At 47.3% G+C, this 13,886-nt stretch overlaps 1 protein-coding gene across 50 annotated transcripts in view; it reads right to left on the bottom strand.

Annotated features, from left to right (window-relative positions):
* Nucleotides 1–13,886, bottom strand: part of MAP4K4 (mitogen-activated protein kinase kinase kinase kinase 4) — a 148,591-nt gene that overhangs the window by 44,789 nt on the left and 89,916 nt on the right. For all 50 annotated transcript variants that reach the window (XM_088841615.1, XM_088841617.1, XM_088841612.1 and 47 more), the window contains exons 4-9: nt 7,243–7,368; nt 5,908–6,018; nt 3,185–3,275; nt 2,647–2,777; nt 1,776–1,830; nt 19–97 (exon numbers count right to left, since the gene is read on the bottom strand). In XM_088841615.1, the coding sequence (XP_088697741.1) occupies nt 19–97; nt 1,776–1,830; nt 2,647–2,777; nt 3,185–3,275; nt 5,908–6,018; nt 7,243–7,368 (593 nt within the window). The remainder of the gene's footprint in view (nt 1–18; nt 98–1,775; nt 1,831–2,646; nt 2,778–3,184; nt 3,276–5,907; nt 6,019–7,242; nt 7,369–13,886) is intronic.

The following is a 13,886-nucleotide window of genomic DNA, read 5'->3' on the forward strand; positions in this document are numbered from 1 at the left end:
AAAGCACGTGTATCTTACCATTTTTTGGACTTCAGCCGGGGAGGAGGATTTCGGGGGATGAGAAACAGGGCTCTCATGGGATGCATGTCACAGAGAGCTGGGGAGAGGAGAGGCGTGTCAGTTAGGCGCTCAGCTCACGCGGCCTCCGCTTCCAGGACCCACTTGTGACATCACACACTCTGCCTGCTCCATGTCACACACATCAACACGTTCCATGTCAAGCAGCCTGCACACCTAGTTATGCAGCTGAGAACATACCCTGAACCCCCCACCGAAGCACAGCAAAACACAGGACAAGAACCATGAGAACAGGCCGTTTCGAACAGACACTGGAAAGTGTTCATAAATCAAAGATAGATACTCATCCAAAGTCCTAAAGGAGTTAACAGCTTAAGTCATCTATCGGATGACAACGAAAATATCTTTATTTTCATAGGACTGTCGTGAGGATTAAATGAGACACAGCTGTAAAGACCCTCTTTACACGATGCCTGGGACTCTGGAGCACTAGCAGGCATGTTAACTGCTCACTGTCAGAGTGCGTGTTCCTGACATTGGGGAGCGACTGGGATTGTTTAACTTTGTTTGATGACTGTTTACCCTCTGATCACTGACCCAGTGAAGGCGTGAGAGGTGCACGTGGACGCACGAGTATGTCACAACAGGTATTTCCGTGTGTTTATTTACCTTCACAAGCACGTTACAGGACAGCTGGGAGATAGGGCCAAGAAAAAGGAGGATGTTGTTCCCACTGCGAAGGGAACCGGACAAAGCACTGGGCAGTCTTGCCCCACCTTGGGTCCTTGGGGGACACGATGGAGCACAGGGTGACCAGGACAGATGGCCACTTCTGCAGTGCAACCAATCCCTAGCTGGAGGCAACCTGGTATCATTCATTCAACAAATATTTAGTCAGCAGCAACTATGTACCAAATGTTGTATATTCAAGGGGGACCAGCAGAAAATAATGGGCTTCTTTTTTCCCTTTGCTCTCTGCAATTCTATTCTGTTCTTGATTAAAAACCAATTTCACGAAGTTGTCACTGATTTAATCCAAAGTGGAAGCAAAATTTCACAGGTAATACTAAAAAAAAAAAAATTATTCCATAGAGAAAAGGTTGTGCCTCTATTTTTAAAGTTAAAACATAAGTAAAATGGAAATTTCCTGTGTTAGGACCAGTTTCACTGAATACTAAGTTCAAACTGTAAAAAGAAAAATTATTGCCTATTACTGTGTGTGTGTGCATGCTTAGCCCTGTCCAACTTTTGCAACCCCATGGACTGAGTCCACCAGGCTCCTCTGTCCATGGGATTCTCCAAGGAAAAAACACTGGAGTGGGCTGTCATTATGTGCTGTCAGAATAAATCCAGATCACATATTTAATTACAACTTAAAAGGTAACGCGGCCCATGAACCTTAGGGAGACCTTCAGAAGGACTGGTGTGTGCCAAGAACTCCTTTCACATCTAAAATTCCACTGTATTTATGATTCCTTCCCCTGAACACCCCACCAGGAGCAGTTCCATTCACAAAGCCACCGTTTCTGAAGCCATGAGCCCAGGTCTACAGCGCCCAGAACCGGGCTAACAAGGCAGGCGGGCTACTTACCGGGAGCGCCTTCAGCCATCTCAAGAACCCCTTTCACATGTAAAATCCCACTGTGTTTATGACTCCTCCCCCTGAGCGCCCCACCGGGAGCAGCTCCATTCACAAAGCCGCCGTTTCCGGTCTGCGGTGCCCGGAACCAGGCTGGCAAGGCGGGCGGGCTACTTACGGGGCGCGCCTTCAGCCATCTCGATGGCGGTGATGCCGCAGGACCAGAGGTCGCTCTGCAGGACAAAGCAGACGTCAGGGACCACCCTCACTGCGAGGCCAGGGCCCACCGCCACCGGCCATCCACACAAGTCACACAAGTGCATTCTTTGGGGGCACAAGCCAAAAGGAAGTTTACCAAGAAATTACAAGCACAAACACATCTGGAAGAACACCTTCCAAATAAATAAATGATCAGTTCATAAAGTTCAGTCAACTCATGAAGAGGGTGATGGAAAAACTACACAATCTGCCTTGTATTGTACAGCTTTGTAAAAAGTTATGCAATAATGATAATAATGGTCGTTAATTAGAACCACTTGCCGTACCTATGATCTAACTCTCAGCCAGAGTCTGATGATCAAACAAGACTTTTCATCAGGATCAAGAAGTGCATTATTGATACATGTCTCTAGAGGTCACTCTCAGAGTTTAAAAACATTTGTGACCAAAGCAAAGGTGCACAACTCTTTAGCAAGAGTCTGAAATTTCACACAAAGTGCTTGCTATGTAATCTGACAGTATTTCTGAAATAATAAATACCTGATACTCTTCAAATTAAAAAGAAGAGTAAACAGAGCAGAAGCGCTGAATTGACTCAGGACAAAAAAATTTCTGAGACTGACAGTGACCCCTCCCGCCTTGAAAGCAGCACCTGACTTAGAGCTGATACACAAACGGACCACAAAAAACAAAAGCCTCAAAACACTGTCCCGGCAGACATGCCCTTCAGCAGGAGTCCACGCGGTCCTCGCCAGAGCAGGGAGGGGGAAGTGGGAAGAACCCATGCCCAGGACCGGGGGAGCCCAGAGCTCAGGCTGGTGGCACCTTACCCTGTAATCGTAGGTGGCGTCGGGGTTCTCGTCACAGGCGATGACCTCGGGAGCCATCCAGTATGGGGTGCCGATAAACGTGTTCCTCCTCCCCACGGTCCTGTCCAGCTGGGCGCTCACCCCGAAGTCCACTGCGGTCAGAGGAAGAAGGAAAGTGGGCCACAGTGAGCAAACCGGTAAACAGGATACAGACACACAGAGGAACAGGGTCTTCACAGTAAACCACACACAAGCACGGCGTGGACGTGCAACCCTCCAGCAACACGGATGAGGAGCGCCCCCTCCAGAGCTAATCACCATAATGCCAAGGTGCTCGAACAGCCTGCGGGTTTCCCCAGGGGCCCGTACCCACCGCGTCCCCGAGTTTCCCACAGGGACCACCAGAGGGACTGCTGGGGGAGTCTGGGGCACGGATGAAGCAGGCCTGGAGCCGCGCTAAGAGGTAAGCCTGGCTCCCCTTCTTCAACAGGACGGAAGGGGAAATGGGGGTGATGCCAACAGAGGACGGCACCCTGGCAGGCATCAGATCATCACTCACCTAGCTTCACCTCTGCGTTCTCGGTCAGCAGCACATTCTGGCCCTTGATGTCGCGGTGGATCACGTGATGGATGTGGAGATGGGCCAGGCCCTGCAGGCAAGACACAGAGAGATTTAGTTCTCTGATGCTGTCCGTGAACAGCCCAGAATGCACCCCTTATAACATCACATGGTTCAGTGGTTAAGAATTCACCTTCCAATGCAGGGGACACGGAATGGATCCCTGCTCAGGGAACCAAGATCCCACATATCACTTCGTGTGGCCAAAAGATTAAAAGAAAGAAAGAAAAAAAAAACCATTCTCTGGTTCCTCCCTGGTAGTCCAGTGGTTAAGGATCCACCTTCCAGTGCAGGGGATGCAAGTTCCATCTCTGGCTGGAGAGCTAACACCCCCACATGCTGTGGGGCAACTGAGTCTGTGTGGCACACCTAAGACCCGGAGCAGGCAAACAAATACTGTAAAATAAAGTGCGCACAGAACTCAACTTCAGTGCAAGTCCAGCAAGGTATCACCAGTGACCACACAGACACACCCCCATTCCCAAGGGGTCTGGGCCAGGATGAGGGTAGTGCTACCACTTTCTGGCTTTTCCCCAAAGGCCATCTGCAGTGTTCAATGGCCATCTGCAGTGTCTCCACTGCATTGTGTGCTATTTGTGTACAGGACAGCTCTTTTCCCATGCTGCACGCCCACTGTGCAGTGGGTGAGCCTGGGGGGCGGTGTGAACCGCATGCATTCCAGGGGAAAAGCAAGGCTGAGAGTGGGCTTCAAGGTCTGGCCCTTGAACCCAGCCTGGTTTTCCCACCAAAGAGCCACAAGCTGTGAACTACTGACTGACCCCACCTCTACCCCATGGGTACAACGGTTCCGCCATCCACAGAGCTTCATGTGCCAATCAAGCATCTTTCTTTTTCTCCCAAGGAAGTAAGCCCTAGTGGGCACACAGCACTTTCTGATGGCCTCGTCTCTGGAATGAAGCCCAGAGCATGCCTCTGATGAGAGGTGGTGGGAGAACAAAAACGCAGTTTGTATCCAAATATGGTCAGAAAGACAAAAAGGCAGCATTCTCACAACGCTACTTGTCCCGACTTCTGCCAGAGAACCCAATGTGCAGCTGCCTCCCAAGGCACAAGCGACCTATCCAGTCCAAGCTGCCGCACTTGAGAAAAGCTAGATGAGAAGGCACTGTTTACTTGGTTTTTCCTGTTTAACATTTTAGTGGGTTTTATTGTTACCACGGGGCTTCGCATGTGGCTCAGTGGTAAAGAATCCACTGCCAAAGCAGGAGAGGCGGATTTGATCCCTGGATTAGGAAGATTCCCCTGGAGAAGGAAATGGTAACCCACTCTAGTATACTTGCCTGGAGAATCCCATGGACAGAGGAGCCTGTCGGGCTACAATCCATGGAGTCACAAAGAGTCAGACACAATCATGTGACTAAACAACAACTTTGCTATCAGGACATCGCAGGTGCCCACTCACTGAAGTCCCTCACAGCAGTGTGAGGCGGGAGGGAGGTTTAGTCTCACACGTTAAGGCTCCTTTAGTAACCACAGAAGAATTCTCATGCTTTTACAATGAAATGGGAATGTGATGATACAAACACAGGTCTCCCATCTCTCCCTATCCAACTAGTTGTCTTAAGAGAAGTATCTGTTTTCAAGGGCTCTGTAAACTAAATAAAAAGAAATTCAAACTGTCTCCGCGAACTCTAGACAGTATTTTTAAAAACCTGCAGTCCTCTGTGAAGCTCAAATATAAATTTACCTATATATAAAAAATAAAGTAACAGGCTTTTTTACAATTAGATTCCAATTCAATTCCATAGTCTTTATTTTTCAAATGTGGTCCATAAATGAAATCCAACCAAGTCATTTAAGTGTGTGATTTACAGGTAAAGTAGAAAGAAAACCATGACAGTTGACCAAAGAGAAGAATCCCGTGGGCAACTCACAAGCAGTCTTCAAATACATTATTTTCAAGCACATTGTCCGCGCTGTCACAATGGCTCCACTACTGAAAAGAATCTTTCAGAAGCTGCTAAAATCATTTGGTAGCTCCGAAACTTGCTCAAAGACCATAAACCAGCTTTCCAACTGCCTGTAAATAACATTAACCACAAGAACTTTCCCTCGTAAATACTGCAGCAGATTCTGTTAATGCCAAAGCCCAGAAGATGACTCTGAAAGCCAGCATTTAGCACCATTAATATTGATTTACAAGCTCAGACACGGGATTTCCATAAACAACAAGAGTTAAGACATTATTTCTCCTCCTCTGCACTCTGATTTTCTTTTGAATAACTGCAGGATGAATTCAGGGAAATAAATTACATTAAAAAAAAAAAAAACCACACACAACTATTTTAAGTCTGGTTTCTTTAGATACAGGCCAGAGTCAACATCGTGATGTGGCTTCAACTGTCGAAGCCAACTGGCTGTACAGAATCTTTGGTTGTTGTGAAAAGAATAATCTGTACAGTGACAACTGACGCTGGGAAAGACCGAGGACAGCAGGAGGAGGGGATGACAGAGGATGAGACGGTTGGATGGCATCGCCGACTCGACAGATATGAGTTTGAGCAAACTCTGGGAGCTGGTGAAGGGCAGGGAAGCCTGGCGTGCTACGGTCCATGGGGTCGCCGAGAGTCGGACAGGACTGGGCGACTGAACGACCACCACAAGCAGCAAAAGGAAAGAAGGCCGAGCGCAGGGTGGCTTACCCGCAGGATCTCCCTGGAGATGTAGGCTATCCAGTCTTCCTTTAGCGTGTTGCCCTTGGTGTTCTTCACGAGGTCTGTGATGGATCCGGCCCCACAGAACTCCATAACGAGCTGCAGGGAGACAAGACACGGACACATCCCGCCGGTGGTCAGAGCATCGCTGATGTCAGCGCCCTCCCTGGGCAGGCCGGGGGGCAGTCTAACTCCCACCCTCTTCCTAAAGGTCTGGGTGCATGACCACTGTGGAGGCACCAAACTCCTGAGAGCGTACTCCACCACCCCATCTCCTGGGCACGGGCATGCGTCCAGGACACTGGGTCCCCACTCCACAGCACAGCCCGGGCAGAGGCCCTGCAGCCCCTGTCTCCAGAGCAAGGCACAGGTGGGCCGTCTGTCCTTAACCAGCGCCCGGTCATCAGAAACCTGACCCAGACGCTCCCCAACAGGCGTTCTCACTTGCCAGCATCAGAAATGTTCTGTTTTCCACAACGTTGTGATTCTCCAACTATTTTATTTTAACTGGGCTTAGTACAAAAGAGTAAGACTAATTTTAAGCAGCACAGAACTTTTCACAAGACACTCTTTACAATACTTAAAATGTTTGAACAATATGAATAAAGTATATTTTTAAAGTACTTAGAAAATGAACTGAACTAGTCTAAAATTTTAACTATGTTTAGATATGGGTAATAGAAATAAAGGTATTTTTTTTCCCTTTTACATTCCTAACTTTGCAAATATTCTACAATGACTTAAAAAAAAAAATCAGAAGAGTATTCATCTATCTTTCTGCTCTGTAAGTCCAATGCTTTTGGCAGAACTAACGTGATCGCTACAGAGCCAACACTATCTCAGTGTCATCATCTTGAAACATGTTCAGGAAGAGGTAAGGTTGAACATGCATGAATTCCACAAATTTATGTGGAACCCACTGCTCTCAGTAAATTACGGAACTCAGTTTGTTGTCTTACAGTTTGTTTCTCTCTCCCACGGAAGTAAAGAAAATGCATGTTGCTGAGATACTACACTAATTTCCATAAAGTTTTTATCATATTGCTTTTAATTTCAAGCTCCTAATTTCCTTGCTATTTTGCTTGTTTTCCTTGTTTCTTATTCTGCCACTTTATTCCCAAAACACAAATTCTTTTCCCTGCAATGTGAAATCAACACCACAATAAACATTCAGGATACTTTCCACTGAGAAGTCCAGGGAAGATACCAGACTTCACCCTTTTTCTTTGCTTTTCTCTCCCCTTCCTCTGGAAGGTTCTTAAAGCCCTTCTAGTACAACCAAAAAGGAAACCCCACAAAACACGCAGGAAGACGCGTGCTTACCCAAAGCTGGTCATCGTGTCCCGGGGGGCTCTTTTTAATGAAAGCACCGTAATACGTTGCAATATTTCTATGATGAGAATATTTCTTCAGCATATTTATCTCCAGTTTGATTTCCTCCTCTTCATCCTTAAGGAAAAAATAAAACACGCAGTGTCTGAATGACATGCACGACTGGACTTCCTCCACACGCAGGCCCTCAGAGGGCCCTGGCACCTCCAGCAAGGGAGACAGCTACTGTGGCCTTTGCCGAGAACTGGGGGCCCACCCTCTGCAATGCGATCACAAGCTCAGCAAACAAGACAACAAGAACACAAGGTAAAGATGAACAGGCAGCAGAGAGCATGTGCGGACCAGGCTCCTTCGCTGAACACGTGCCCCCAGGCAGCTCCTTCCACTTCTCTGAGCCTCAAGTTGCTCACCTGTAGAAATGGGAGGGAAAAGGGGAACACTGGCCGATACTATTTCAACCGATTACCAGGAAAGGCTGTTTCTTTTCTAGAGAACACTTGTGAGTATAAACCGTACGGGGCGTCTAAGGTGGAGGAGGTTTGCCCCTGAGAGCCTCTCACAGGAGCATCCCCCGGGGTCGGGGCCACAAGCAGGGGCTGAGCCCAAGAGCCCTTCACTCCTGAACGGGGGGCTCCCCCAAGAGATCAGGCCAGGCAGGGGGCCCGGAGACAAACGCCACTGGGTGCTAAGCAGGCGGGTTGTCCTGGACTGGGCTCCCTCCCTGGCCTCTCACTTTACTGAGATGAGACGAGCAGAGCAAGGAATGAAGAGCCTGTGAGGGACAAACAGTTTGAGCGGGCGCGAAGGAGACAGGTGGTGACTCGGGTCTGGAAAAATAAAGATAAGTTACTCTTGTGAGTGTACCAGGGTCTCCGCTTCCTTCAGACACACACACACACACACACACACCCCCTCGCCCAGGAAAACTGCATCCTCGAGGCGCCCTGTCCCCTGCTGAGCCTGGATAGAGACAGGGTGACACTAGACACCTTCAGGGAGTCATCTGAAGGGAAGATTACAGACAACCAACAGAAAGAGAGGAGAGCAAAACGCAAGTGAGAAAATAAGAGAGGAAGAGAGAAAATGAGCCTTGGTTAGAAGAGAGACGTTTGAGGGAAGATACAGAAGCTCTCTGAGAAAAGCTTCATATAACCAGATCTCTAGAATTCTGTTTCATGTATTTCCAACAACAAATGCTGACCGGTTCTCTGAGATCTCCTGACTTGTCTACACGGACAGGCTCCTTCCACTTTAGGGCTGTCCTTCCTTCTCCACGGAAGACTGTGGGCCAGGGAGGTACGTGTATGTTCATATGCACACACACACACACACACACATGAAGCCTACTGGTGCGGCCAAGCATCTCCAAGAGCCTTCCACACAGCCTCACACAACGAAACCAAGTTTGGTTCACTAACACTGTTCTTCAAGATAAAAGACGCAAGGTCATTAGAACTCTTCACTGTGACCCGTCCGTCTTGGGAGGCCCTGCAGAGCATAGCTCAACCCTTCACTGAGTTATGCCAGCCCCCTCCCCATAAGGCTGTGATCCATGAAGGGGGAACAATTAAGATATTAACCATGAGACCAAATAAAAAAGAAAGTGTCTTTTTAAAAACAGAACTTGCCATTGTTCAGTACTGCTTATAAACCAAATACACTCCAGAACATACAATCACCATCCACCAGTGATTCTCCCAGTGGTGGCTTTTGCAGCTCAGTCCGGAGATGTGACCATGAGAAGACTACAGCACACTGCTGATGGGCACAGCTGTCACGTGACTTTGACAGATGACGGTCGTGAATATGGAGCAGAGCCAGATGGCCAAGTGCAGTCCAGACAGTGGGCTGTGTGGTAATTCTCACTGAAACCTCATGCATGTGTCAATCATACCAAATGCATGATTTAAACATGTCATGGACTAAGCGAGGCTTCCCCGGTGGCTCAGACAGTAAAGAATTTGCCTGCAATGCAGAAGACCCAGGTTCGATCCCTTGGTTGGGAAGATCCCCTGGAGAAGGGAATAGCAACCCATGCCAGTACTCTTGCCTGCGACAGAGGAGCCTGGTGGGCTACAGTCACAAGAGTCTAAGTGACTGAGCGACTAAGCACCATAATGTGACCGGTCTTGAAATCTTTCTCTCTAGCGACTGCACAAAGCAGCGTCTTCTAACTCGCTCACCTCTCTGTATAAGAGCAACCAAGACCCTCCTGAAGACGGCACCTGAAGTTTGCCAAGACCACCAAGTTAAAACCCTGACACATCTTATATGCTTAGAAATCCTTACAGACGTGAGCTCAGTACTGTCTGTGGGCGTGAACAGCACTCAGTATACAGACAGGTCACACTGCTGGCGGGCCTTCACACACAATGCAGCTCCCTGAACCTAAGATGCAGCTAGGCAGCCGCTCCATCACATTCCATAATGAAACTATGATTCACGACCAACTGTAAGACATACGGTCACAGGTCTGAAACGGGGCTGCAAGTTAGAAATGATGACATATGATGAAAGAACAGTTTCAGTGCAGTTTGGGAACAGCTTTTCTAATATGACTGAAACATCCAAATGTTTTCTGACATATAGTAATCAGATCAATGTCACTTGCTAGAGTATTTCTGGGTCTTCGGTAGTCAAATCATGGAAGCCAGATGAAACAGGTGTTGAGAGGAAGGCATACTGTCCTCTCAAACCACCATTTTAGGATAAGGATTGTATATTCTTTGAATCATCCCTTCTCTGGCTTCTCTGGTTTTAAAACAGAAGGTTATTGCACAGTTGATAAAACAAAAAGGCATTCAGCACCACTGTCAGGCACTGTCTAAGCATCAGAAATGTAGTGTTTCCCAACAGCTTTGAGCCAGGTACACCTGGAACCCTGATCACAACTAATGCGTGCGTGCGTGCGTGTGCACACGCATGCTCAGTCATGGCTGACTCTTTACAGCCCCATGGACTGCGGCCCACCAGGCTCCTCTGCCCATGGGATTTTCAGCAGGAATACTGGAGTGGGTTGCCATTTCCTCCTCCAGGGGATCTTCCCAACACAAGCATCAAACCCACATCTCTTGAGTCTCCTCCTTTTGAAGGTGGATTCTTTACCACTGCACCATCTGGGAAGCCAATGCTTTTAAGACAGTGTTTTAAATGTATGAGTCTTTAGGATAATAATGAACCAACATGCGAGTTCAGATCTCCCATCAGTCATTAGTTAAATACAGGTTTGGTGGTCTCGCCCCAGTATATATTTAGACATATCATCACCACAAACACACACCTTACTTTTCCAGAGAAGATACATAGAAAACAAACTCCAAGCAGGCTAATTTCTAAACCAATGACAAACCCCACATTTGCAAAGAAAGGGGAACTGGCAAGTAACCCGGCCGAGTCCTAACTCGTCTCTAGGGGGCCACAGTAATGTATAGATGAAGAAAAAAAAAAATGAAGTGTCACTTAAGAGAGGAAAGGGGACATGCGGAGAAGAAAGGGAAGGCCCGCTCCTGGTCTCCTCCAGGGACCACGCAGCTGCCAGACCCGCCCCGCTTCCCCTGTGATCTCAGGCAGCTGGTGCCAAGTAGAGTTTTGGACTCTCCCACTGGGAGCAAGCTCCCACAGAAAAGGCCTTTGTCTCGGCCAGGCTAAGACTGGGGAGGAGTTTTCCACTGCCTTCCTTGGCTACTGGAGGACATCTGAGCATCACGATCATCTTTAAAAGCAGCCAGGGGGTTGGGAGTCCCCTGACAAGTCCTGTCCACTCTGCCGTCTGAGCGTGGAGCGGTGCACAGGGCTAGCGGGGCTTTTTAATGACTCCTTAAAGTGCTCGGACCCCGAGCACACGTGCAGCAAGATGCTGTTCAAACTCTTGTGACCTGATCTGTCTCCTTCCACTGACGGCAGTGACTATGAAGAGACAGAAGAGGACCTCAGCTGACTGGGAGGATCCACGAGGACTGGGAATGTTCTCCCAGCACACCCCTTACAGAAAGACGCCTACTCAGTAACAGCTGAACAAAAAACAGGAAGGGTAATTCATTATTCACTCTCTTTACTAGATGCAGAGAACCATAATAAAATGACATATGCAAATATCTCTAGCAGATTTCACCACTGAAGAGTATAAACACACATATACTTAAAATGAAAGTACCTATTAAAAAAACAGCTTACAGGTTTGTTTTAGTTAACAACCACCAAACCCTTCTTCATGAGACTGTTAACTGGTAGAGAAATGAGAAAAGATCACCTTTGACTTGCAAGTCCCAGTGATATCTGAGAATATTATTCAGTACCACAGCAAGGTGAATGAACCAAAGTTAATTTTTCTAACTCAGATACATGAAAAGTCCTACAACTTAAAATTCACTGATAATTCAACCAGACAGAGGTGAACACAACTCTGCAGGGAAGATTCTCAGGCAGAAGGAAGGTACGGAATCTAGTCAGAGGAAGGAAGGACATGTTCTTTAAAATGAATCAGCATCCATCTCACAAGATCCATCAGTTGTAGCCCCAACAGAAAAAGACCAAGTGAACACGTGCTATGTGCTAAGCTGTTTCAGTTGTGTCCAACTCTTTGTGACCCCTCGGACTGTAGCCTGCCAGGTTCTGCCCACGGAATTCTCCAGGCAAGAATACTGGAGGAAAAATACATTTCCTCCTCCAGAGGATCTTCCTGACCCAGGGATCAAACCAGAACCTCTGGTATCTCCTGCACCAGCAGGTGGATTCTTTACCACCGCATCACTAGGGAAGCTAAATTCACATATACACCTTCTACAACTATATACAGGAAAAAGCCCAGTGATCCCCAGACATCTTCCCTAAGCATTCACCCTAAAAGTGCATAGGAGCTGCTAAGAAACGCATCTTAGACACAGCAAACCTTCTGAGACTGGAACCAAACGAAATTCACTCTGACTGGCCACCATCTGCACTGCTGCTTCTACCACCCATTTTACCAAAATGTCCATTTCTTAAACTTAGAACAAGGAAAAGCTTAGTAATTCTCCATCAGCACTGGACTAAGTGATTTATAGGCAAAAAACTCAGTAAGAGGATGGTAGTCTGATTTCACCAGAATCTTCAAGAATGCAGAGAAAACCATCTTGGGGTTCTTGAATCACTCATGCCTTCTACATCAAGTAAGTACCAAAAATACCCTTGGCATTATTCCATCGTATGCAGAATAATTTTCACAGCATCACAGAAGGTAACTGCATGCTCAGACCAGATGTACCTGTGTGAGTGCTGCGAAGCACACATGAAATCTCACAGCTGTGTCCATCGATCAGACATGATGTCACAGCTCCACTCGGAGACTGCCTGGCAGCCAGCATCTCCCTCCCACGCAAGCGAAGCAACACATGCTGGAAACGGTACAGTAACAAACTTACTGGGACTGAACCATGGCGGCAAGGCAACGGATGGAAGATTTAAGTCAAGTGTCAGCAGAGATACTCAGAGTCTACCAGTGGCTTCAAACAGTACGTAGGTTTCAGGCAGGCTTTCTAAAGTCTTACGCTGCTTCCTTTCCCTAACTTCACTGTTCCTTATACTCAGATGAGTTATGATAATACAGACGATGGCAAATGCCTTGTTATCTAAGAAGCATCTGTCAAGGAAGATACGTTAAGTCATCAAAATGTACAGTGGTGATTACTGCCCGCTTTTCAAGATCTTATTAAAAATAAATAAAAGTAAGAAGTGCTTCTCGTCGCATGGTATCATGAAGTCACTTGAAGTGACCTGCTCTGCAGCAGCTCACAATCTAAAGGATACACTGTCCAAACACGATACATGGACAGAAGTGACCACTTTGTTGTTTAGTCGTTGAATTGTGTCCCAACTCTTCTGTGACCCTATGGACTGTAGCCCGCCAAGCTCCTCTGACCATGGGATTTCCCAGATAAGAATACTGGAGTGGGTTGCCTGACCAGGGACTGAACCTGAGTCTCTTGCAGGTTCACTTAAATTCACCCAATCTCAACTGATCCAACTTAATGAGATCCAATTGTGACCACTTTCATTACAGGAAGTGGGGGCTGTGATAGTGTAGACTACTTTATCTTGTTTTTGAGGGTCATTACATCAGATTCATCACTGATTATGATCATGAAAAATAAATAAAATGCTAAAAAATAATGAGTGTTCTGATTACATTACATCACTATAAAGTGTAAACACATACTAGGAACAAGCTTACAGGCAGGCTTTGGTGGTGTGTGTTATTTTAAAACAGCCCTATTATCAATCAGAAAGGAGGAGGAGGGCTGAGAGGGTCTCCCCCCAAGATGTCTTGGGGACCATGGGGGAGGGGAGGGCAGTGGAGCAACAGGCAAGAACCCAGGCTGGCCTGGAACCCAAGCTCACAGAGTCAGCAGAAAAGTGACCAGTAGCTCTAAAAGAATGAACAGTCAACAGCGGTGTGACATCGAGACACCCCAGGAGCGCTGGGTAAGAAGTCCCTGGTGAAGACCAGTGGCTGCAGGGACACTCGATGCCAAGGAAGATGGGGGTTTTGAGAGAAGTTTCCGCAGAACAGAGTCTCTAGTCATCAGACATGAGCGATATTCTTGATTTTTCTCTCAGCTCTTGCACTGAAACGGATAAGATTAAATCAGAAAAGAAAT

This window comes from Moschus berezovskii, chromosome 11 (genome assembly GCF_049115385.1).
Source record: "Moschus berezovskii isolate FMDL1 chromosome 11, NW_MosBer_1.0, whole genome shotgun sequence".
NCBI classification, from domain to species: domain Eukaryota; kingdom Metazoa; phylum Chordata; class Mammalia; order Artiodactyla; family Moschidae; genus Moschus; species Moschus berezovskii.